The 22,132-nt window shown below is 39.3% G+C and overlaps 3 protein-coding genes across 10 annotated transcripts; all 3 read right to left on the bottom strand.

Annotated features, from left to right (window-relative positions):
- Positions 1 to 171: 171 nt before the first annotated feature.
- On the bottom strand, positions 172 to 7,780 carry LOC135946497 (uncharacterized). 2 transcript variants are annotated; one of them, XM_065494724.1, is made up of 10 exons: positions 7,610 to 7,780; positions 7,360 to 7,549; positions 5,947 to 5,982; positions 5,169 to 5,277; positions 5,008 to 5,109; positions 4,549 to 4,665; positions 4,111 to 4,261; positions 3,681 to 3,857; positions 2,869 to 3,116; positions 172 to 2,166 (listed from the first exon to the last, which is right to left on the bottom strand). In XM_065494724.1, the coding sequence occupies exons 1-10, from the start codon at positions 7,620 to 7,622 to the stop codon at positions 1,852 to 1,854; spliced, it is 1,458 nt and encodes a 485-aa protein (XP_065350796.1). In that variant the 5' UTR covers positions 7,623 to 7,780; the 3' UTR covers positions 172 to 1,851. The 2 variants fall into 2 exon arrangements, with proteins under 2 accessions (XP_065350796.1, XP_065350797.1); XM_065494725.1 differs by lacking the exon at positions 5,947 to 5,982 and having other exon boundaries at positions 7,610 to 7,777.
- An 828-nt stretch (positions 7,781 to 8,608) lies between these two features.
- On the bottom strand, positions 8,609 to 12,398 carry LOC135946957 (uncharacterized). Its single transcript, XM_065495462.1, has 4 exons — positions 11,959 to 12,398; positions 11,679 to 11,897; positions 10,430 to 10,778; positions 8,609 to 9,336 (listed from the first exon to the last, which is right to left on the bottom strand). The coding sequence occupies exons 1-4, from the start codon at positions 11,959 to 11,961 to the stop codon at positions 8,768 to 8,770; spliced, it is 1,140 nt and encodes a 379-aa protein (XP_065351534.1). The 5' UTR covers positions 11,962 to 12,398; the 3' UTR covers positions 8,609 to 8,767.
- Positions 12,399 to 12,892: 494 nt separating this feature from the next.
- LOC135945278 (phosphatase and actin regulator 3) lies at positions 12,893 to 22,092 on the bottom strand. Of its 7 annotated transcripts, none has more exons than XM_065492864.1 (14): positions 21,957 to 22,092; positions 21,496 to 21,537; positions 21,096 to 21,389; positions 20,879 to 20,983; positions 17,674 to 18,092; positions 17,069 to 17,318; positions 16,893 to 17,010; positions 16,620 to 16,817; positions 16,526 to 16,546; positions 16,291 to 16,475; positions 16,026 to 16,229; positions 15,486 to 15,589; positions 15,261 to 15,433; positions 12,893 to 14,746 (listed from the first exon to the last, which is right to left on the bottom strand). In XM_065492864.1, the coding sequence occupies exons 1-14, from the start codon at positions 22,063 to 22,065 to the stop codon at positions 14,731 to 14,733; spliced, it is 2,238 nt and encodes a 745-aa protein (XP_065348936.1). In that variant the 5' UTR covers positions 22,066 to 22,092; the 3' UTR covers positions 12,893 to 14,730. The 7 variants fall into 7 exon arrangements, with proteins under 7 accessions (XP_065348936.1, XP_065348939.1, XP_065348935.1 ...); XM_065492867.1 differs by having other exon boundaries at positions 16,291 to 16,460; positions 16,526 to 16,543; positions 16,893 to 17,013; positions 21,957 to 22,091; XM_065492863.1 differs by having other exon boundaries at positions 16,526 to 16,543; positions 16,893 to 17,013; positions 21,957 to 22,091.
- Positions 22,093 to 22,132: the final 40 nt, after the last annotated feature.

Consider the following 22,132-nt stretch of genomic DNA (forward strand, 5'->3'; position numbering starts at 1 on the left):
TTTGTTTCACTCGAGCACATAAGCTAAAATGATATATATCAAATAAAATTTGTGCAATCTAGAAAATTAAAAAAAAAAACGGAAAAAACTGACTGCAGTATCTTTTTGCTTTATATGTATCATTAAAAATCTGATCCCGTGGGACGCAGGGTTTGAAATTAGACACGTTGGTTAAAATCCAGCTTTTATTGATAAATATATATGGCTTATGCCAGATTGACGATTCTTCCATTCATAATACAAACGAGAATCTGTACATAATAATATAGGATGTAGACCCATTATTTGGTAAAACTTGAACAATGAACAGCACAACCACATTATTTCAACGATGATGTTCTCACAACAGCTCAGAAATTAACTCAAGAGGGTGTTCTTGGCTTAGGCCGTTGTCACAAAAATCCGAAAATTAGTTTTTTTTTCTGGTAAATATCTCGCTCACCTATTCATACCCTAACTAGATTAGGTCTTTTTGTAACACAATCTTCATAATTCGGTGATAACTGAAGGGGAAAATATGTGTTAAAATTGGTGGCTATGTCAGCTTTTTCCTTTTTAAAAAAATACACTCCATATATCCGAGTTGTTGATTAACTTTTAAGAATTTGTCGCTCCATCACATTTAGTTGAAATTCGTTATAATTTAACATGCAACACACATCTGATTTTCCGGTGATTATCAAGACAGTTAAAATGTTTTGGGTATAACGGTGATACAATGTAGATTATAGGTATATACGTTTCCTATCTTGTACGCGTACAGATAACTCTCCTTTGTCTCAAAACCTAATGATTTTAAAAAAAAGAAAGCAGATTTTTTGAAAATCCTCCGAAAGACTGATATACTCAAAAGTCTACTGTTGTGTCGAGTACAGTGACTATTTGATTGCGTCACGAAAGCATCAAATGTGTTAATGAGGACGGAAAAGTCTATTGAGTATAAATTAAAATAAATGGAAACTCGATCTCGTCACATTCAGTGCGCTCAACTAAAAACTAAACATGACTGAAATAGTTTTAGACATTATAATATACGTTCTTGAGTATATTTTGGCCTGAAGCAGATATTTGAGCAGACGTGCTTGCCCCAAAAACAAGCATACAAAAATTGATAGTATATTCAGTTGGATTAAACAAACGAAATACTCAACACCTCTTGAAAATTAGAATGGTTGACCTTTCCTGATGATATATTTTCCAAATTGCAGGCCATTGATATCAAATGGAATTTATTCAAGCCGTGAAATTGAAATAAAGTTTTTGTTAAATTTGATCATAGTAAATTCTTGCAAATTCGTTTACATGACTGATCTGCCTGTTAATTTACTGCTATGAAGTTTCCTTGGATTTTAATTTTCACCATTACTTTTTTGACAAAAATTATGATTTAAAAAAACACACGGATAAAAAATACAATAAAGACGTTTTTCCAGCGGATTTGAAACCAATTTTTATGAATTTTTCCAAATTTTAATGCACACATGTTCAGAGTTTGCATTCACAAGAGGGCTTTAGGATCTATTTCAGGTGAATTCACTGACGGATTCTTTAATGGTGGCTTTTCTGGTGTCAAATCGTAAATCAGAAAAAGATTCCTCCAACTCCAATACAGTCGATCATCTTACAACTCCCAAAACCCAATTTAAAATTCTAGCAATGGCTCAACAATTTTAATACAAACCATTAAGTGAGAAATATATATTTTTAAATACTTTTAAAATATTCAAAAGTGAGATTTGTCAACTCCAGAACTGCAATTCAATATTTGAACAAAAACTTGGGCCGTCACTAAAAATAAATCCTCCAAATTCACATCGAAAGAACTTGCAAGCGTATTACGCGCCAGGCCTCTCACATGTAGAGCGAGGGTCTGGCGCTGCGGAAGGTGGCCATTGGTGAAAAGGGCTGAGGCGGCCGCACGACCGGCTGCTTTGTGACGCTGGCCATGGCGCAAGCCATCAGCAGCTCGATGCCACGGCACGCCGAGTGGAAGGTGAACCACAGCCAGATGGACGGCGGCTCGAGCGGCGCCAGCAGGGACGCCACGCTCGTCACCGTGGTCGGCTGCTCGACCAGCAGGTGCCACGCGCTTGCTAGCACCCGGAAGAACTCGGACACGCAAAGCACCAGGCCCATCAGCGCCGTCGCGGTCGTCACCTTCAGAACCTGCACAACATCGTCAAAATTAATTTTTAAACATGGTTCGACAGCATTTAAATTCATGTTATTGTAAGAATTATGTAGGAAGTTTGTGACAATCTCTAATTGAATCTCATGTTTCCATTCTAGGTCATAAACAAGGGCTGCAACCAGAAGCAGAAATTGATAGAGCAGGGACCTTTTCTGTAGAAATATGTAAAAATAAACTGCTCGCCAAACACCGAGGAAGCTGCATTTAATTTCTTCTGACAGTTAATTCATTCTTCAATATTTTTTGAAGAAACTACGAATCGATACAGACTGGTTCAGACGTAGCTAGAGACTAAAAATATGATTTTTTAATTTTTTAAAAGTTTTTGTATAGTACATCAAAGATTTTGGACTTTTTAAATGTGAATTAGTTAATGGGCTTTTAACTGCGGTATCTTGAAGGACAAATTTTACAACCCAATTAAAAGCCAAGGAATCTTTAACACTCAAAGCGAATTTTCTGTTTTGAACAGTGACAAAAAAAACAGCTACGTTAACTCACACGAGTAAATTATTAATTCCAAATTTACCCCCAACCAAATAAAAATTTAAATTCATTGACTTTACAAATGGACATTTGATCTTTTGGGTGAAAACAGCGTTAAATTTTCTATGTAAGCTTTGGAATATTCTTCAACATTTGGAAATTTAATCTCAACTAATTTTAAGCGAACTGACCCGTTCGACCTGCAGTTTTCTGGTCTTGCCAGCATCGTTGGCCGCGGTTGAGTGCGAGACGAGCGCGATGTGTCTGAGCACCGTGTGCAGCGTGTAGTCGGCGGGTTTGGGGGACGCAGGCGTCTGTCCCAGCAGAGACTCGTGCTGCTGCGCAACCTCCTCGCAGGGCGCCTCCTTATGCCACGTCGAGCTGCCGGCCTCACTGCCCATCCAGCTGCAACCGGGCCGAGTGCTCACCTCGGACGAGTCTGTACACAAAGCCATTATTGAATATCAAGTACCTCTATGCTCAATAAATAATAAAAAATCAGTTCAAGGGCAGCATTCAAATAACATATAAATGAATCGATGATTCTCATTGAAAATTTCTAGTGCCCGCGCTGCATTGGGAAACGGATGAAGTCTTCTTTTTTATCTTTTTTATTTTGACTTAGAAAATTTTTAAAAACTTCATAAAGTTGAAGGCAAAAATCTCATTTTGTTGAGAATTTGTTTTAAACTAAATAAAATTAGCATGAAATTCAGGACATGTATTTTCTAAAAAATAATAAATTTTTAAAAGATGACGTTACGAACTAAAATTCATATTATCAATGTGCCAAGCTAATTGTAAGTGGCCTTTCCTTAGGAAAATTCTTAGGCTGGAAAAAACATATTTGAGTTTTAATGAAAAATTTTCCAAGAACCCGATTAATTATGCAGATGATTTTAGGTAATATTAATTTAATTTTGAATGTTAAACAAAGTTTGGTTTTTATGCACATTTGAAGACGTATCTTTTTAGGATCGCATTAACTGGATTTTAGTCTTACTGGTTGGTACAGAGCACGTGGAGGTAGACGTTTGCCTGCTTTTGCCGCTCTTCGGCGACGTCATCTCCTGCTCGTCTGAGATGCGGATGCGAGGCGCCAGCAGGGTCGGAACTAGGGCTGCCGCCACGGAGGTGGCCAGGTTATTGTACGGCGCTAACATCGCCAGCTGCATGATTCCTGTGGTGGATTTTTTATTTCAAATTCCATTAATAATATCGAGAGTGGATAAAATAAAACATTTATTTTATAATTTTATATGATTTACTATATATATCTAAATAGAAGATATGTAAGAAGGGAGGCCCACGATTAGCTCAAAGGTAGATAAAAATATTCTTGATATATTCATTAAATAGATATTTATAAAATTATTGCATCCCGAGAAATTTTTAAAATTAAATCATATATACTTAACATAAATATAAGTTACCTTTGTGGTTGGCATCAAGAGGACCGCAGGCCAAAAGACCGCTTGGCACAGACTGAACCAGTTTTTTCACTCGGTGTCCGATGAAGAGGAAGGAAGAGCAAAGGTAAATGCTCCAGATCACGTACAAAGCTTGCAGAAAATATTTGGCACCCTAGGCAAGGCAGATAAAAGAACAAAAATTGTTGACATTCACCTTGCAGATTTACGGATTTAGTCAAAGTGGAACAACAGTGATTATGATTATGCAACGAGTGGGGCGTAGGTGTCGTGCGGCACAGCGGGACTCTTTCGGCGACAGGCGCGAGAGAAGCCCTTCTCGGGCCGTTGTTTATGCCGCTCTCGGCACACGCGGACGGGGAATTAGCAGTTGCGCGTGATTGACGAGGCGAAAATAAAACAACGTGGACGATAGGAATAATTCTACTCATCGGCACGTACCAGAAAGGGTTCGTTGAAGGCGACAGCGATGTCTGCCCCGATGATGACACTGTAGTGGCCTGTGATGATGCAAGACAGGCACGCCTTCTTCCTCAGCTTCTCGGGCCCGAATTTCAACTAGCACAAATACAAATAAAATTTAATACGTCAAAAATTTTAAATTTTGAAATGTGAATTTTCACACTATACTAATCGTGTAAACACAAAGTTTAAGGTTCAAGAGCCCTTTGAGAAAATATCGCAATGGAAATTTCCCCTTATCATTTAATTTTTCTGTGTTTCAATAAATTCCAAATGGATCTGGAAGAAAATGAAACATTTTTTATTTTTTTAGTCGGACCAAAATTGAATCTTGTAGGTCTGTGACCATTTTGGCACAACCCGCATCAAATAAATTTTCAACGTTATGTCAATTCGAAACTTTGTAAATAGCTGGTTTGAACCGAATTAAATGAATACCTGAGTGAGCTGCAGGAAAGCAAGTTGGATTAGACAGAAACCGGATGTTACGCACGGAAATCCAATATCCCATAAAATTGAGCCGATTGCTTTGGGCAAAGACTGGAAAAGAAGTAAGAAATTGTTGTCAAAGTAGCCTGCCATTTGAGACACGAACTCACGTGTGCCAAGCTGTAAGGGTCTATGAAGAGGCAGACTGCCCTGGAGGCGCCGAGCAGGCAGATGAACACGTTGATGGTCGCCATGAAAGGTCGCGACGAGATCAGCGACCTTGCGAAAGAAAGAAGAGAAAAGCGGGTGCAATTACACGAAAGAAAAGCAAGAGCAGGAGTGAAATGGCAAAAAGGCGCACTCATTGCAGGGTGTTATTAAAAATGCACGCGACAATGCAGGAGAATGTAGGCCGCTGCTTTGTGTGTACGAGTATCATTTCACTCTCTTGCTCAGCCGCTCTTTCAAGTGGAGCTGGAATTTGCATTCCGATGCGACCGGTCGGCATGGCACTCTCAGTTTCGAACCCGGCGTTGAAAGGTTTCTGCACTAGAGAGAGCTCTACTGTTGTTGCGATGATCGATTGCGAAAAGAGATCGTTGCGTTTCAAGCAGTGTGGCTTAATTTTGCAAGGATTTCGTGCTCCAAAGTGAAATGCTCTCTATTATGTCAACAGCAAATCAATAAAAGCCCTAGGGAAAACCTAGATGTTCTGTTTCGACGGTAACACGGAAAATTTTCCCCAAGGGTGCCGCTGCCAAAACGGGCAACCATAAGCGGTTGATTGAACTAGACTGCAGACTTCATTTTTGATGAGCAACACACCGTTTCGGCTTCACACACTGGTGTTTAAAATTATTGAGCAGATGGATTTTACTGAACTCTGCAAATTATAACTTTTACTTGAAATAAAAATGAAATTGTTAAAGAGTGTTTAATTCAACTGACCCGAACTCCTCCAGAAATGTCGGATTTGCAAGAATTCTGGAAAAGAGTGAAAGATTATTTGAAGAACTGTATGTAAATATTTTTCGCTAACTATACAAGTAATGGATACGTAATAGTTTGTTGCTTGTTGCAAATGGAGGCGCGAGCTGGTCACGCAATATCTGCAGTATGTATATGGTTATTTATGGTTAAACACAGAGCTGCGCCTTTTTTCTTCAGCAGGAAGCGTGTATTCATAAAAAGCTATGGGAGTGGAAAAATGCAATTATTTCCGCAATTTCCAATTAGCTTGACCGTTTAGAAATTCTTTGCGGCTGCGATTTTCTGGAATTTTCCTGCTCTCTTCAGAGCAAAAAAACAAATAAACGGTTCGCCTTACGTACAACGAGGTTTTATTCAACTCATGACTTCATGGCCTCGCCTTCAAAGGCGTCTCTAGAGAGGCAAAATTATGTCTTTTTATGTTTTCAGTTACATTTAAATGTAGCTGCCTCTGTGTGTAGGTAGCCGTTAATTGACATCATGCTCCGGATAGAAATTTCTTTTTTCGTAACAGAAAAATAAACGGCTGTACACCGAGGGCGCTACTTATTAATTTAGCGGAAATTTTATTTTTTCCAATGACAATAAAGGATTTAATCAGTTCAAAAACAGTCAAGCTAACCGAGGAAATTATTTTTTAATTAAAAAAAGTAATAAAAGGTTGTGTAAAAATAAAAAAAAAACTCGACTTATTTGCCCTTGGAAAACAACAATACTTGTTATAGCAAACTGAGCGGTGCAAATTAAAAAAAACGAATTTGGCCCCAAAACACTAACATTATAAATACATATTTTGATGACAGTTATAGATAAAAAAAAACATTTTTGTAAAAAATAAAATAGTGCAGAAAGTTGACAAATTATTGTATTTTCAACTGTGAAAATGATTTTTTTTGTGCTTGCTCTAGATACAATTATGTCCGAGCAAAAATGAACTTTTTCTAATCCTTCGCGTCAAATTATAGTTTTATTTCATCATATTGAGTCACGTAAACTGTAAAATTTCATAGGACTTTTGTAATATCCGTTAGTTGTCCTTTTCTAAATATAACTCTTCGGTTCAAAATGTGATTAAAAAAGGCAGCATATATCAGTGAAAAACGTTTTGATATAAAAAACGGCTTTTTATTTTTCCGCAAACTGATAATAGAGTGTTTTGTTATTTCAACCTCTATTACTTACTATTTTAGTGCGCACGTCTTCCTTCTCGAAACGGTTTTAAAAATGTCACCAATTTCTAGACTCAAATATTGAAAAAATGTGTATATTTTTACTTTCGAAAAAGGGAGAAAAAATAAAACATAATTTCGAGATTGAGTTTTAAAATTTTTTCCAGTTGATTAATAAAATGCATATCAAAAGAAGTCTCACCTGAGGTTGAGGATGGAGAAGAAAGCGTAGAATGAGAGGACGAAGAAGCAGAAGCCGAATCCATAGACGTGCAGCAGCAGCATCCAGCCAAGGTGCGCGTGCAGCAGCTGCCAGGTGGGGTGGCACCCTGAGGGCAGGCAACCCGCCCTCCAGTCGCTGCCGTTGCCCGCTGCATCAGGTGTCAAAGTGCCTGCGAGCAAAGCGAACCTCGCGTTTTTTACTCGGACCCTTTGACACGCGTTATTCAAACCGTTGAGCTCCATCGGGGGCGGCTCGGGGGTGTCGAAGGCGCATCACTGGCTCAGGTGCGCCATGCTCGTCCGCTCTTCCGGGCCAGGGTGCTCGCTCGTTCGCTGCGAATGGAAAACGTGGTGAGCGGACGGCCGAGTCGCTCTCGCACCCCCCGCGATCGATCCACCCCGGCTCTCGCGCGCTGCCCTCTCCAGGCGCCGCCCCCAAACAGCCCTTTCCGCCAAATTGTTGCTCCGGTCGCTTCCGGTTTGCTTCGGCTCCGATATCTGCTCTCTACGCCCAATTAATTGCTCCCTCGCGACTGCTCCTCTCCACTCCGACGAGCACAATTTGCAGTGTGCTGTCATGTGAGCCGCTCGCTTATTGGTGATTTCTGCTAATCGAGCCTATAATACACTCTGCTCAACATATCTCTCTTCCGACCATCATTAATTCCGACTAATGAGAGCGTTAATGATCGCATTAAAGTCTCATTTCCGTTTATATCCTCAAAGCAAAGTTTAATTAATTTTCTCCTGGAGTTATTAATAGGATAAAATGTAGTGACTTTCACGATTTTCACTCAAAATTGTTATTTTAGGATTAAAGTATCAGGCAAATTACTAAATCAGAGTATTGTATGGTTGCATAAAATATTATTGCACAAAATCCAGTAAAAAAAATAGAGAAATAGAGCGATAATGACTAAAAAAACTGAAATTTAAGTTTTCATTTCTTGAATGTTGTAAGAGTTTTTTGGTTTATTTAAATCAAGAAAAATTTTCATTCTCAATGTCTTGTGGTGGAGTGTCGGCAAATTTAAAGTTATATAGAAGAGTTTAAGAAATTCAACAAAACAAAATTCTCTGCTTTGGGCGGATTGAGTACATGGGACACTGTAAAATAAAAAAATTGGTAAAAATAAAAAATATTGGAGATTTGTTATTGCTTGATTTAATATTCATGTATGCCCTCTCTGCTCCACTAAACATTATAGTCTAATAAAAGTTAGTTTTTATTTAGATTATTTTTTTATTAAAAACGCAAATACAGTACATAACTGGAACGTTTCAATCTCTGACTAGCAAACTGAAATCATGCAAGTAAGCAGAGGCGATTCCAAAACCTCTAAATCGAACGAAAAAAAGCATATACTTTTCATTTTTACTACGAGCGGTCAGTGCTGCTGCGTCTTCTGCATCAGCTCGTCGGTGTCCCAGGCAAAGTTTCTCTTGTCCTTGCGCTGAGGCACCACGACCAGGGGCTTGACGTCCTTGACCGTGCGCTGCTGCTGTCCTGCCGCGTCCAGGTCACGAGGCACGTGGTCGTTGGCCGGATCGAGAATCTCCGGCTGATGGAATGAGGCCGCCGGTTGCTGGAAAGACGCCATTGGTTGGTAGACGGGTGCAGGGGCGGCCCGAACGCTCTTGAAGCTGACCGGCCCGAACGGGTTGCTGTGGTGCTGCTGCTGCTGAAAGCCGCCGAAGAACGAGTCCCAGAAGCTTTCCCCGTTCGAGTGGCCGGCCGGGTGCAGGCCATACGGCCCGTAGTGGTGGTGCCCGCTGCCGCCGAAAAGAACCGACTTGAGGCCGATCAGCGCGCCCGTCATGATGGCCAGTTTGCTGAAAAAGACGGCCTTGGAGGCCATGAAGAAGAAGCCGGCCAACAGGATAGGCATCAGCGTCGACAGTTTCAGCTTAAAACCGAGTAGCGCCGGCAGCACCGTCCGCTTTACCAGCAGTTTACCTGGAAATATTCATTACTCGTTCTCGTAATTTATTTACAGAATAGCCTTGGAAATTTTAGTCAAGTTCTGAACATTGCAATTGTCTAACTATCTTTACTAGAATCAAGAATTTCTGATTTCCAAAAATGTTGACGCTCCAAGAATTTAGCACAAAAAAGTCAAACTGTGGTCTACTATTTGAAATTATATGATTTTTTGCTCTGGAGAAATTTAGGTCCTGAAAATCTAAGTGACTTCCAATATATTATGTCCTCGGAATAGATAAAAAAAACTCAAAACACTTATAATTTATGCAAAGTCTAGCCAAGTCCAGGAAATAAATGTAGCAAAAATGCGCACGCCTGTGTTGTGTTATCTCAATTTTCATTCCTTCAGAATCATTCGGTCGAAAAAATCGACTGAAATTCCAAAAGTCTTTATATTGACGAGTGGGGTTGAAATAATGAAAATGGTAAATTAATTCAAAGTTCATTTTCTAAAAAAATCCTATTTCATTTATAGCATTATTTGTGTTTCTGCTTTGAATATAAATCACAATTACAGTAAGTTTCAATTAATGATTACAGCTAGAAAAAATGAACAAAATTATTTAAGCAATAAGTACGTTGAACCTTTTGAAAGGGAAATAGCCAACTACGCTCTCCATCTCTTATCTGGAACTTTAATTGATGTCTTATCTAGAGAGTTAAATTGCTTTTGCTTTCACTTTGAGAGGGCGTTTGGAATCAGCGGCGCGTGGAACGGAAGCTTGCTACAGTGATTTCCTTCCCCATACGACTTTCGCCAAATTTAGTGTCCCGAGAAAACATCGTGTAATATGCTGTTTTTTTTAATTTAAAGCAGTGGCTCAATTTTAAATTTTGAATATCGTGAGTGTTTTTGCTAAAGAATTATGCAAAGAATAAACAACAGTCTTTTCTTTCTTAAATATAAATAATGCTTTTGAGTGACTTATTTGTCGAGATCAAACAACTATTATTTTTTATTCTAATTTAGATAAACCTGCATAATTTAAGATTCAATCAAAGATTCAAGTTTTAAAGGTAAATTTGCATCTTAACAACCCCCCATTAAAAGTTTTTCGTTCCTTACCTGGTCCGAGGGATCGGTCAGTGTCGTCGTAGAGTCTTTCAAGGACAAACTCGAGCATGCCAGAGTCGTGCACGCCCATGGGCCCGACCCTCATGACGAGGCCTGGGTAGAGCATGTCCAGCTGCCAGCGCATGATGCGTTGTCCGAGGAAGTGGCGCATCGCGTCGGTCAGCGACGGCGTCTCGGAGCCCGCGTACTGGAACTGCGGCAGGGCGCGCGACCCTGACGCCAGGTCACTCGCCGCCGGCTCCAGACTGATCGAGTCGGACACGCCGATCGACGAGGCGGTGCCCGACAACAGGTGCGTCACTGCCCGTCGCCGCAGACACTGGCCAAGTCCCTCCGAGCTCTGCGTATTCAGAGACAAAAACGACAAAGTGACAAATTGGATCATTTTGATTATTTTCTTACAGTCTTGCTTCGAATGCAATAAAGAAATAACAGTGAAAAATTAATTGCACGTAAGAAAAAAAATAATTTCACAATATTAAAAGCTGTAAATATTTCAGAACTAAGTAAGATTAATTGAACATTATTCGTTTTATTTCTTTCCAATATTCTAGATGCAAAAATTAAAATTAATTTAAGAGAGCTGCTTAATTTTCTGCTCATTAAATAAATAAAAAATTTGAATTAACAAACATAGAACATAATTTAATGATCTGACAATTTGAACAATTCCCAACAAAACTGAGAAACAATAAAAAAAATCTCATAAATTGGCAACAAAATTATAAAGTAAAATCTGGAAAAAGCAATGAAATTTGCTTTTGGTTTTTTAAAAATTATGCATTATGTAAAACATTTTTACACAAATTTTCAGATTCGCTTATTATGCATTACTGTTCCAGCGAGAGAGGTAAAAAATGAAGGGAAATCAAATGGTAGAGCAGGTTTAAGAGTAATATGACAATTTTAAATTCAATCAAGTGGATAATAGCTATGAATATGATTAAGTGTATTAATTAAGAGAAAATTATTGCATGCTCTTTTAATTAAATGTTAAAATACAAAATCATGTTAATTTTTATTCATATGAATATAAAATGCCGTGCTATTCTTTCTAAAATATATTTTGTACCCTAAAAAAATATGTTTTATGTAATGATAACATAATAATTATTAAATACGTGATTTCAATATCATTTTAAAAAGTTAGTCATCATATCCTTATACAAATCAATTGTCTGCATGGTTGGTTTATTTTAAATTTGTATTTCACGTAGGGATCAATGTTTATGGGACTTACGGAAAATATATTGTTTGAAGTGGGGTTGCACTGCAAGAAATCCTCGGCAAAAGAACTGAAGGTCGGTGCACCAGAGCTGGTGCCGCTGGGCCGGTCGACGACGTCCATGAATAGTCCATCTCGCGCCTCCTTCTTGTCCCCTTCGGCGGCGCCAGTACTGACGGTGGCGCCGGTCTTGGCCAATACCACCAACATCAGCATCATGAACTCCTTCCCGAGCTGCCGAGGGATGAAAAAAATTATTACTGAAAGAGCGAAGATGCGAAAATTTCCAAGAGACCATTTCTGATGTGTTGTGCGCACGAAAAGTGGACGATATTGGTATATGTTACATATCCTTCGAGCCGTTTTATACCTTTCCCTCTCCGCTCTCGTGTCTGTCGGTGCTGCGAAAAGTGAAATTAAGGAGGAAAATGAATAATGAGAAGACGAACCGCACCACCCCCACTCGCCGGGTTCTTTCTCTCTCTTTCTTTGTTGTCCGAGGCGCGAAGACACGGTACCAACAGGTGGACACGCCGGCGGAGATAGGCTTGGCTAGCCAATGTCAAGATCCTGCGCTTTGTTCTCGCCTCGCTACCTCTTTCGACGCACGCTCTGCATAAAATTAACGACCAGCCCCAGATTCGTATGGTGAAAGCACCGGCCGCGTTGAAACAAAATTTATTTTTCGTCCCTGAGGCACATCATCGATTTAATTAAAATTTCACCATAAATCGATAATCTGATTAAGAAAAATCAAGATTTACAAATAAAAAAATGTTTCATCGTGATTGAATGTTAAAATATTTAGAATTTGTTAAGCGACTAGAAGATGGAGTTTTACAACAATAAAAACCTTGTGAGGGCGGCGGGCGATTATTTTTTCTATGCTAACTGGCTTTATCTTTCTTAAATTTTGAACTTTCAAATATCTCTGCAATTATATAATTGAAATTTTTGAGTTCAGTTATAAGCTAAACAAATTACGGTACGGGCAGAAAGTATGACAAATACTGAAAGAAAAATAATAGACAAGCGAGTGCGAGCAGTGGCATCGAGACCATAATAATCTGGTTCATCGTACGTGTAGAAAGCTTTGTCCAGGAAAATTGGAGCATAACTGTCGAAAATTTACTCTCAAGGATAATGACCAAATTTTCGCTAATTTACTCTCATCGATCGTTTCTGTTAAAGCATTTCACTCTCGACGTTCGGTTAGAAATAAAAATGCGTTTTGTTTTGTATTGTAAAGGATTTTGTTATTCGTATATTACTTTTATTATTTCCTGGTATATTTATCAATTTATGCACAATTTGTGATTTCCACTTGTATTCTTGTTTCACTTGAAATTTCCTTTTCTTACAATATACCTTGTATTATACACTATACACTGCATAATGAGTTCTTATTATCTTTGTAAATGACCTCACACATAATATACGCATGACAAGCCATCAAAATTAATCAAATATCTCTCTCCACAGTTCCCTCGACATTTTTTTTTCATTTCCCAACTTGTCTCATTTCCGGACTAAAAAGCGAACTTAACTGAGTGAAGAGATTTGCGCGCACGCTAAATTATACAAACCATAGCATTTTATTAACTATTTATGCAATAAATACAAAGAGGTAAAAATCCAAGCATTCCATTTCTCGAAACACCCCAATTTTTAGTGCCGATGTTGTATAGAAATCGTTTGTTGTTTCTTAGGTGATAAAATTTTATAAGAGACAACAAGAAACTCTTCAAATAAAATACAAATCCGTGTGAAATACTGTTCACCTTTAAATACTTCAACCAGACTTTCGCCAAGACAAATTCAAAACAAAAATTGAGCAAATCATGAAACTAAAATTATCAATAATACTCAATGGGAAACATTTAATTCAGAATTAAAAAAACGGCAATTTAAGTGTTGCTATCGTGTGCATATTATGTTTCTAACTCTCTAAGAAGGGGTTTCTGAGACAGAAATCAGGCACCAGTCTCATTTCAAAATTCATTTCGTTAAAAAATTGAGTACCAATGAATCCGAATTCCGATCGCACAGCGACCCAAAATTCAACCGGTTAAAAATCTCTTTTGGCTGATTCAAAGAAACCACCCCAACGTGCCTTATCCCTTCCGACGCGAATTAAATAATTGAGTATGTGGTGCGAACAAAGATGAATTAGTTTTGCAGTGCGCTTTTTGATTTCAATCGGATCGCAACATTAACATCAAGTCTAAAAAATCTACGAAATTTCACTGCTTGACTTCATGTTTCCTCGGCGGGCTTCAAAGCGTAACAAAAGACAAGAAGAATTTCCGCATTTTTCGATCCGATCAATTTTCAGTTCGTGAACACTTGGCATTGCATAAAACTCAATTGCGGGAGGATGCACTAATTGTTAACCAACTTTCAGTCTCCAAAATTAACATTTATCAATATTACGAGCAATTGCGGATCGCTACGTATATTTTATGTTTGTGTTCTGTCGATCTATGTACAAAATTTACTTTGGATTTACACACCAAAGAGGAGTATGAAGTGGAAAATGAATGGCACCCAAACAAATAGTACGGACAGACAATCATTCACACAAGAGCTAAATCTTTGGCACTTAGAACTGTTGAATAGTAGCTCCTACCTGTTTTTCGTAATGTTTTTAACCGAATTTCTCGCCTCTGCCGGGGTGAGTGCGGCACAAAATTGAGATGCAACGGGTTAATCAATATTACCGTCTAAAAAGCAGCCTGCAAATTACTCTTGACTGGGAACACAAAAAACGAGAGTTTGCTCACTTGTGGCGAAAGTAAGACAGCTGTTTTGGTAACTGACTGATGACAACGGTGACCGTATCAAAAAATGCAGCACTAAAATGCAGTTAACGAATCAACAGGAGGTATTGCTTGATTCAAGGCCTAATCGACTTGACACAATGAGTGGTGTTGATTCCGCAGTTCACTTCCCGACCAAAGACAAATAATTTCGCGGGTGGGAAACTCAAAATCACTTAACGCTGCATTTGGTTTTTCAAAGGCGTGACCAGGTGCAAATCAAGTAGACAACTTAATGCTTCTACGTGTCATGGCCTGTGATACCTGAAATCAGAATTTCATTCGATCAGTCAACATATATTTGAGGGTTGGAGTTCATGATATTTGGCACTTGAACAATTCCCTAGTTGAAAGTTGAAATAAATGAAATTTCAATAAAATGAATAGATAACAAAATGAACAAAAATTATTAATTCTTCTTTGGAGCTGTTGGCATTTTCAATCTAGCTATAAACTTTCGCATTAAAAAATCCATTTCTATACCAGGTATTTAAGCAGCGAAAAGATTATAAAAATGATAAATTTTTACAGGAAAATAATCATTAAGACATTTTCCATCTATTATTTTATTTTTCGGAAAGGATGATAATAAAATGGCTAATAATATATGCCTGGTCATGAATCTAAATAATTTATTCAACACTTTTTGCTATTTAAATTGATATTTTTATATTAAAAGTTAATTTATTCTGTTTGATAAGCCATTTGAAAAAAAATCTTCTCTAAAAGACAGACATTCAGATGCGCAGAAGTTTTAGCCCAGAAAACAAAAGCTCACCTTGTCAAGTGCTTGCTTTGCGCATGCACTTCCATTTCGGAAGACTTAAACTCGTTGAGCTCTTTCCTGATAGCTGCCTTGTCCTTGGGCGTCAGACGGGTCCAAGGTTTGTCAGCCCGCCTGTCGTAGTCTTGCGCGCAAGTGACTTCAATATAGTCGTTGAACCTTATAATCTACAAAGAGAATTATTAATATATTGAAACAGAGGGCAGTTTCTATATTTACCTTCTTTTCCTTGAGCTCTTCAACCGTGGGCCGGAAGGACAGTTTTCGTAATAACACTCTTTTCTTCTCCTCTTTTTGCTGTTTTTCCTCAGCAGGGGATTGTTCTGTGAACATCATGTCGTGTGTTATTCTTGCCACAGATGTTTAATATTTGGATACATGGATTGTAGCTAATATACAAGGAAATATTTCAAGCACTTTTGTAGGGAAAGGTTCAGTTGTTTACATCAAAATACAAATTTTCCGTCTATTATAATCTGAAACCCGATCGACTTAAATGAAGAAAACAAGTTAAGCACTAATATAAGAATATATAAATACGTAACAACATAGAAATTCAAACAGGAGGACATTTTAAGAAAACTAACTTTACCATCAGACGTAAGGTTATATCAGGGAAAAAGGAAAAATTGAATGAATTTTTTGAAGTTTCAGGTATATTTTTAGTAACTAATCCAGGTCTTACAACCACGAGTTTAAAAAAAACTTAAAAGTTCTTTCAAGAGATAAAATGATATAGAATTTTTACGTGACACTCACTTTTCAGTATGTTCCTCTCCTCCAGTTCCTCTTGCGTCGGTCGCATGCTGAGCCGCCTGATGAGCCTGGCACCGACAGCCTCCTTATTCATTTGCCTCTCGAACTCGCTGGTGCAGGGGATTATGTTCCTGTCGATCAGTTCTTGTCTTGACGGCCGCATGGCAATCTTCAGTGCTAGACTATCCTTCCTCGCAACCCTAACGCCTGTTGACGCGTACATCGTGAGCAAATGCTGTTCTTTAACGGAGTAAAGTGAGCCACTCACTTAACCTATTGTTGAGAAGGTGGTCGTCCCCGCTGCTGTCCGAGTCCGAGTCGTTCGAGGGGGCGAGCATAAATTGCAACTGCTGCTGAGTTGTCTGGGTCACAGTCACCTGGGTGGGCCGGGCATTCTCCTTGTCCGACGTTATCGAACGCATCACGCGGATGCCACCACTGAAATTTGGAATCCTCAAATTAACTTTGAGAGTCACCTTTTTCACACAATCCGCTTTAACTACCTTATCCTCAGTCTTGGCCTTCTAGTGCAGCGTTTAATTGCAATGTACGTATTAACAAAAATAGAGCCAAAACGGGGTTAAAACTCGCGCTAACCTGATAAGATTGCTATTTCTGCTATCCTTAGCGTCTACCACAGCATTTCCTGATGAGTTAGCGACAATCACTGCAGACTGCGGCCTGTCTTTCGACTTGAGTGCAGACTTAATAGGTAAAAGATGGAACCTTGGCTCCTTTGCAGGTACTTCCTCCACTTTTGACGTGTCAAGCATCGGCTGCATTGGGTGGAACATGCTGCGCACACAAAGTTCCATTTACCAAACGACACACAACACCAAGCATTAGGACACTCTGAACGAGACGCCTTACCTTGCACTACTAATGAGACCTATCCTAGCTGCCACCATCTCCCTTTCGTTCTCTGTCTCCTCTTCCTCATCCACAGCCGTCCCACCCTTGTCTGAATCGTCAGAATTAGGTTCAGAGTCTTCTGTGTGAGGAGCAAAGGTCAAATTCGGACTAAACCAGCCTCAAACCAGACCCACCTTCGTAATATTCTGCGAAGTTAATGGGTTCCATTGTGTAGATGCCGTTGTTGGGCCCGAGGGGTCTCATCGGCTCCTCGGAGATGGTCTCCGGGGTATCACTGTTTGACGAAAACATGGCGGGCGGCGGGATCAGACCCACCTCCATGATGGGGATCGGCGGCTCAGGTAGCTGGGACAAGGTGAGGTAAGCATGATTGTAGCTCATCGGCGGTGGGGTTGAAGGAGGCTTCAGGTTTGATACTGACGGCTAAAATGTATTGATAAATAAGGTCAAACAAGCATTCTCAAATTGTTTGGAAAATATGCCGAAAATGAAAACTATGCTTATCGATTCAAAAAGGTGATAATTTTTAGTTGAAAAATAAAAATGGTTTATAATGCTGTACTAAATATTTTTCTGAAATCAGAGAACAACTTTCAAGAATTTCAATATAGGAACTAGGACTTTAAAAATTTTAATAAAATTATGTAGAGTTGAAAGAACCTCTTAAAATTTACCAGTTAAATAATCGGCTGAAAATTACAGAGGTGTCAAACAAAAACAGGGAAAAAGGTATGTAATCATTTCAATTAAAATCTTTGAAAGCCTACAAGTTACTTACCATCATGGGGGGCAGCTGTTGCTGCTGATGATGTTGGTGATTAGCGGCGTAGGCGGCGGCCGCCTTGTTGGCCGCGGCGGCCGCCTCAAAGGCGATCGACGCCAAGCCATAGGTTCCTCTGTTGAGGGAGCCGCCCCTCGTTTGCATCACAGTGGTAACAGTGGGGTTGCTCGGCGAGGCAGGGTAGCTGTTATGGCCAGCTGCGGCCGCCGACTCGGCGGCCATTTCAAAGGCCTTCCGGTTGGCTTTCAGCGCCGGTGTCACATGCAGCGTGCGCGGCCGCTCGGCCATGCCGCCTTCCGACATTAAGGTCGGCATCACGTCTGGAATGTTGCTGTCGGGCAGCTGACTTGGCCCTGTGGAGGACGAATCCTCCAAGGCCTCGGGGGCGTCTTCCGCTTTGATTTGCTTGTGAGCATCTGCAACAACACAATATCGTTGATTCAGAGCTAGGCTAAAACCATTAAAATGCAGGAAAGTATTGATAACCTTTGATCTATTGTATAAATGATAATTCATTGCTTCTGCTTCAAATTTAAAAATTTTAAATTCACATAAATTTTGACCGGATTGGACATTATTCCTGAATTAAAATTTTAAAATATCTGGGTGAGGTTTCCTTTTGGAGGATATCCTTAACTCAAGAAATATTGAAATACCTGCCATGGGAGATAAAAGATATTTGAAAGGGTCGATTTGAACATTTTAATAAGAGCAGGGTTAGCCGAAAAGGAACATTTTTTTCTCAAAGAGTGAAATTTTCAATTTTCCTGAATTTTTAATGAACCAACCAAGACTAAAAAACTAAATTTTGTCTTTATCTGTGAGTAAAACAGGGTGGGCGGCTATATAAGTGAAATTTTGAAATTTAACAAGATGCAATATCCCACATTCTCAATTTCTCATACTGTAAAGCGGCTGTTTCGGCCCCTGCAAGACTTTCCCTAGCAAACAAAATTCACATCACATTATTAATTGCAGACCATTCTTTATCAACGGTCTTTGAAAAAGTCTATTATGACTCATTTCCGAGCAAAAACGAAAATATAATGTATAATTTTAAGTTAACATCAAATTTCCTTCGTCTGTATTACTCTTATTTATTTATGTTTTAAAAATTCAGATTTTCTCTAGATTTCAGCTAACCAGTCAACCTTTCAAAGTCTCCTTAAGTTAATGTGCATCAATTGCGACAAATAATTAATTATTTTCATCGTTAAACTATTGATTTGTAATAATTAATTTCACTTGCCAACAGTATAACCTCTTAAGCCATTTTAAAAATTAAAACTGGCTTAAAAAACCATCAAAAACCTTTTTGAAATGTGAATTAAATACAAATAAATTAACTATTTAGGACTAATAAAATATGATGCAATGAGTCCAATTAAGTAATATCAGGTTGCAAAAGGTCAACGTCACGCACGACAACACGACAAGTCATTAATCCAATTAGCATCACGTAAACACGGGCTAAAAGAGCTTTGGCGGGGGTCGTAAATTTCGCGTGAACTGCGAAATGACCGAGTCGTTGGCCTGCGTAAAGTCCACACGTTCCGGCAAGTCACTCTCGGCGTCTTTGTGAGCTGCAAATTGGCTTCCGCGCGGGAGGGAGGGCGGGCGGGTGGTCGGCGAAAATGCCAGCCGGGGGTGCAAGGGCGCGGCCGGCGGCGCCGCCCGGCGCCCGTTTTACCTTTGGCAAAGCAGGAGCAGCCCCAAACGTAGCCCATCATAGCCCACGAGAGGGCCCGGAGGCGGGAATGCAGCGCCTGGTGCGGGAGTTTCAAGGGACGGGGCCGCGCCGCTCCTTCCTCACCCCATCAATCGATTTTCCCAACAGGTCTGCCAACAGCCCCTTTGCTACGCGCCGTGTGCGTTGCCTTGAGTATTCAAGTCAGCGCTCTGACGTCTGGCCCGCTGTTTGCTCTACCCCTTCTTTTCATCTCTAATCTTGCTCTTCAAGCAATAATCAAAGGCTCAAAACCTTATTCAGCTTTAGCTCATTTTTGCCATTAAAGTTGAAAGTGACAAATAATTTAAAAGACTGCAGTAACAAAATTTAGTTACAATTTCTAGCGTTAATGCCATTTCATAACAGCCTCAAGAAACCATCGATCTTCTCAAACTGCGACTCATACTTACTGTCAAAAAGGGTTCATTTAATAGAAAGAAATCACTCGCTACGTTTAGAGACAAGTTTAAGAGAACGTTATTATTGAAGGCGAAACCTCTAATTATTGTTACCATCCTTTTCAACAGTAAAATTAGGTTTTTTATATTTAATCCAGATTTTTTTAAATTATCTAACGATTTAAATGTGAGTGGCAAAATCAAAAAGCTTAAATTACATTTAAGAAAGCGAGCAAACGAAAATCTCATAAAATTATTCGTAAATCCTCAATTTTACTGACTGGCAAATTCAAATTCTGAATTTTACACCTGCTACAAGCTACAAAGTTTATACGGTTGGCTCTTAAAATTACCGTGATAATTCGCTTCAAGACACAGTGCAATCTTAATTGAGTTTTTTGTGATCTCTACCATAAACAATAATTTAGTCAGCAACTTTATAATAAATTATTAACTGTAATTTTGCCGTTTTTAGCGACTTAATCATTTGGGGGAAAACGACAGGATATGTCTCATGAAAATCCTGGCAATGAGCAACTCATTTCTCCTTGATCAATAACCCACAAGATAAGCTAAGACCCTTGAGCAACCGAATCACAGGAAAGAGGATGTGGCAATCCTCTGTCGCCTGTCGCATGCAAATGTTGTTTATCGCCATTGGGCCAGGTATTGCAGCTTATTTGTGAATTTACACCTCTATCTTATTGATAAGGCGACACTGTTTTGGACAGCCAACCATAATTAGTCATCATGCGCTGGACTAACAGTACACGCATCCTGTTTTCTCCAAAACTACCTAGTGATTGACTTCTTTCACAAAGAGAAATCACGGAGATGGTAAGGTTGTTTAAATCGATACTTAAAACTTGTGCAATGTATTTAAATATACTTCTGCTGAATAAGAATATTTTACCGAGTCGTCCATTAGTCAATATTTTGAAATCGACTGTGTCCAACTGATATGCTGCTGTATCGTTGAAATATAAAACTCTTTCAATAACGTCCCAAAAATCAAATGCATTTTGACTCATTTTTGTCACGTCAAGCTCGATAAAAAATTGAAATTGTGAAATACCTTCAGTTGATGCATCGATTGTGTCGAGAGAGCTGTCTGGAAGTAAAATGCCTTTTTGCACTAATTCTTCTCTGTGTGCCCTCATAGACATTTTCCGTTCCAAACCTTGAACAGAAAAGTCAACATTTTAAATCACTCAACAACCACTATATACAAACAATTCAACAATTATTACAGACGGTAAATTAAAATTTGAAAATGTGAAGATAATACTCACTTTTGGATGTGGCCTCGAACTTTTCTGACCGCTTTCTCCTCCGCCACTTCCATGGTTTGAAAAGTCTGCCCAACGCGGACAATTTCGATTTTCTTTCTACCGGCGGCGTCCTAGCTTTCGCGCTGCCTAAGCTGCCCGTCCTCACGGGACCTCCGCCATTCATCTTTTTATTCTCAGGAGTGCTGGTGTTTGATTTGCTCCTGGCCGAGATAAAGTCGGTGAGAGATAACGACGAGGCAATAATCTGCCTTTTTTCTTGGAAGTTAAGCTGCGATGTGCCATTCTTTGATCGAGCTGCAGAGTATTCAAATTATCAATCACTGTTAAGCTGATAAAAATTAATCTTGTGCAGAGAAAAGGTTAACACAATTAATGTTTGAGTGGAAGAAATTTCACTCACCCGTGTCGTTGGGTGACGGTTCCTTCAGTTCTGACGACAATCCTACGAATGCAAAATTTCAACATTTAATTATGCTTGCAGAAAATATTAATATATTGGTTAATTAAGGGTGATGTCATGCATTAATAAACATGACTAAAAGGAGGCGTGTCACAGTTAAATAAAAACTCAGGGGAGTATTAAAATTATTTCAGAAGAGGTTACATTTTAGCTGGTGGAGTTAAAAATTTAGTATGGAGTACGGAGCAACATTAAACTGGAACTGTCCAAGTGCACAATAGCACTAAAAACTGGTAAAAAATGTAAACGAGTATACGCAGACGTTGGTGAGCAAAAAAGCAACTAAATAACCGTTTAAGGTGGAACTGGGTGACCGACCTCGATATTCGCGGTTCGCAATTTCGATGGCTCCGACAAACAAATTAAAGAGACCAACTCTTAAACGCCAAGTTGAACTTTACCTTCAACACTGTGCGACGTCTTGGGCGAGAGTGTGGAGTTAAATATCGAATTATCACATACAACAGACTGGGCTTCCACTTCGTCTGTCATATTTTCTTTTTCAGCCATCTTACATTTCTGCAGAGCTACCAACACGATGTTAGGAATTCTTCGAACCATCGAAGGCCGAAGGCCA

Source organism: Cloeon dipterum, chromosome X (assembly GCF_949628265.1).
Source record: "Cloeon dipterum chromosome X, ieCloDipt1.1, whole genome shotgun sequence".
NCBI lineage: Eukaryota > Metazoa > Arthropoda > Insecta > Ephemeroptera > Baetidae > Cloeon > Cloeon dipterum.

Excerpts from the sequence above, each read along its gene's own strand:
- LOC135946497 (XM_065494724.1), bottom strand. Across the intron at positions 3,858-4,110 it reads TCTTGATGCCAACCACAAAG|GAATCATGCAGCTGGCGATG; the intron begins GTAACTTATATT and ends AATCCACCACAG. Across the intron at positions 2,167-2,868 it reads GAAAACTGCAGGTCGAACGG|GTTCTGAAGGTGACGACCGC; the intron begins GTCAGTTCGCTT and ends GATGTTGTGCAG.
- LOC135946957 (XM_065495462.1), bottom strand. Across the intron at positions 10,779-11,678 it reads CTTCAAACAATATATTTTCC|AGCTCGGAGGGACTTGGCCA; the intron begins GTAAGTCCCATA and ends CTGAATACGCAG. Across the intron at positions 9,337-10,429 it reads TGACCGATCCCTCGGACCAG|GTAAACTGCTGGTAAAGCGG; the intron begins GTAAGGAACGAA and ends GAATATTTCCAG.
- LOC135945278 (XM_065492862.1), bottom strand. The coding sequence starts at position 22,065 with ATGGCTGAAAAAGAAAATATGACAGACGAAGTGGAAGCCCAGTCTGTT. Across the intron at positions 16,547-16,619 it reads AGAAATAGCAATCTTATCAG|AAGGCCAAGACTGAGGATAA; the intron begins GTTAGCGCGAGT and ends ACGCTGCACTAG. Across the intron at positions 16,476-16,525 it reads AGGCCAAGACTGAGGATAAG|GATTCCAAATTTCAGTGGTG; the intron begins GTAGTTAAAGCG and ends AGTTAATTTGAG.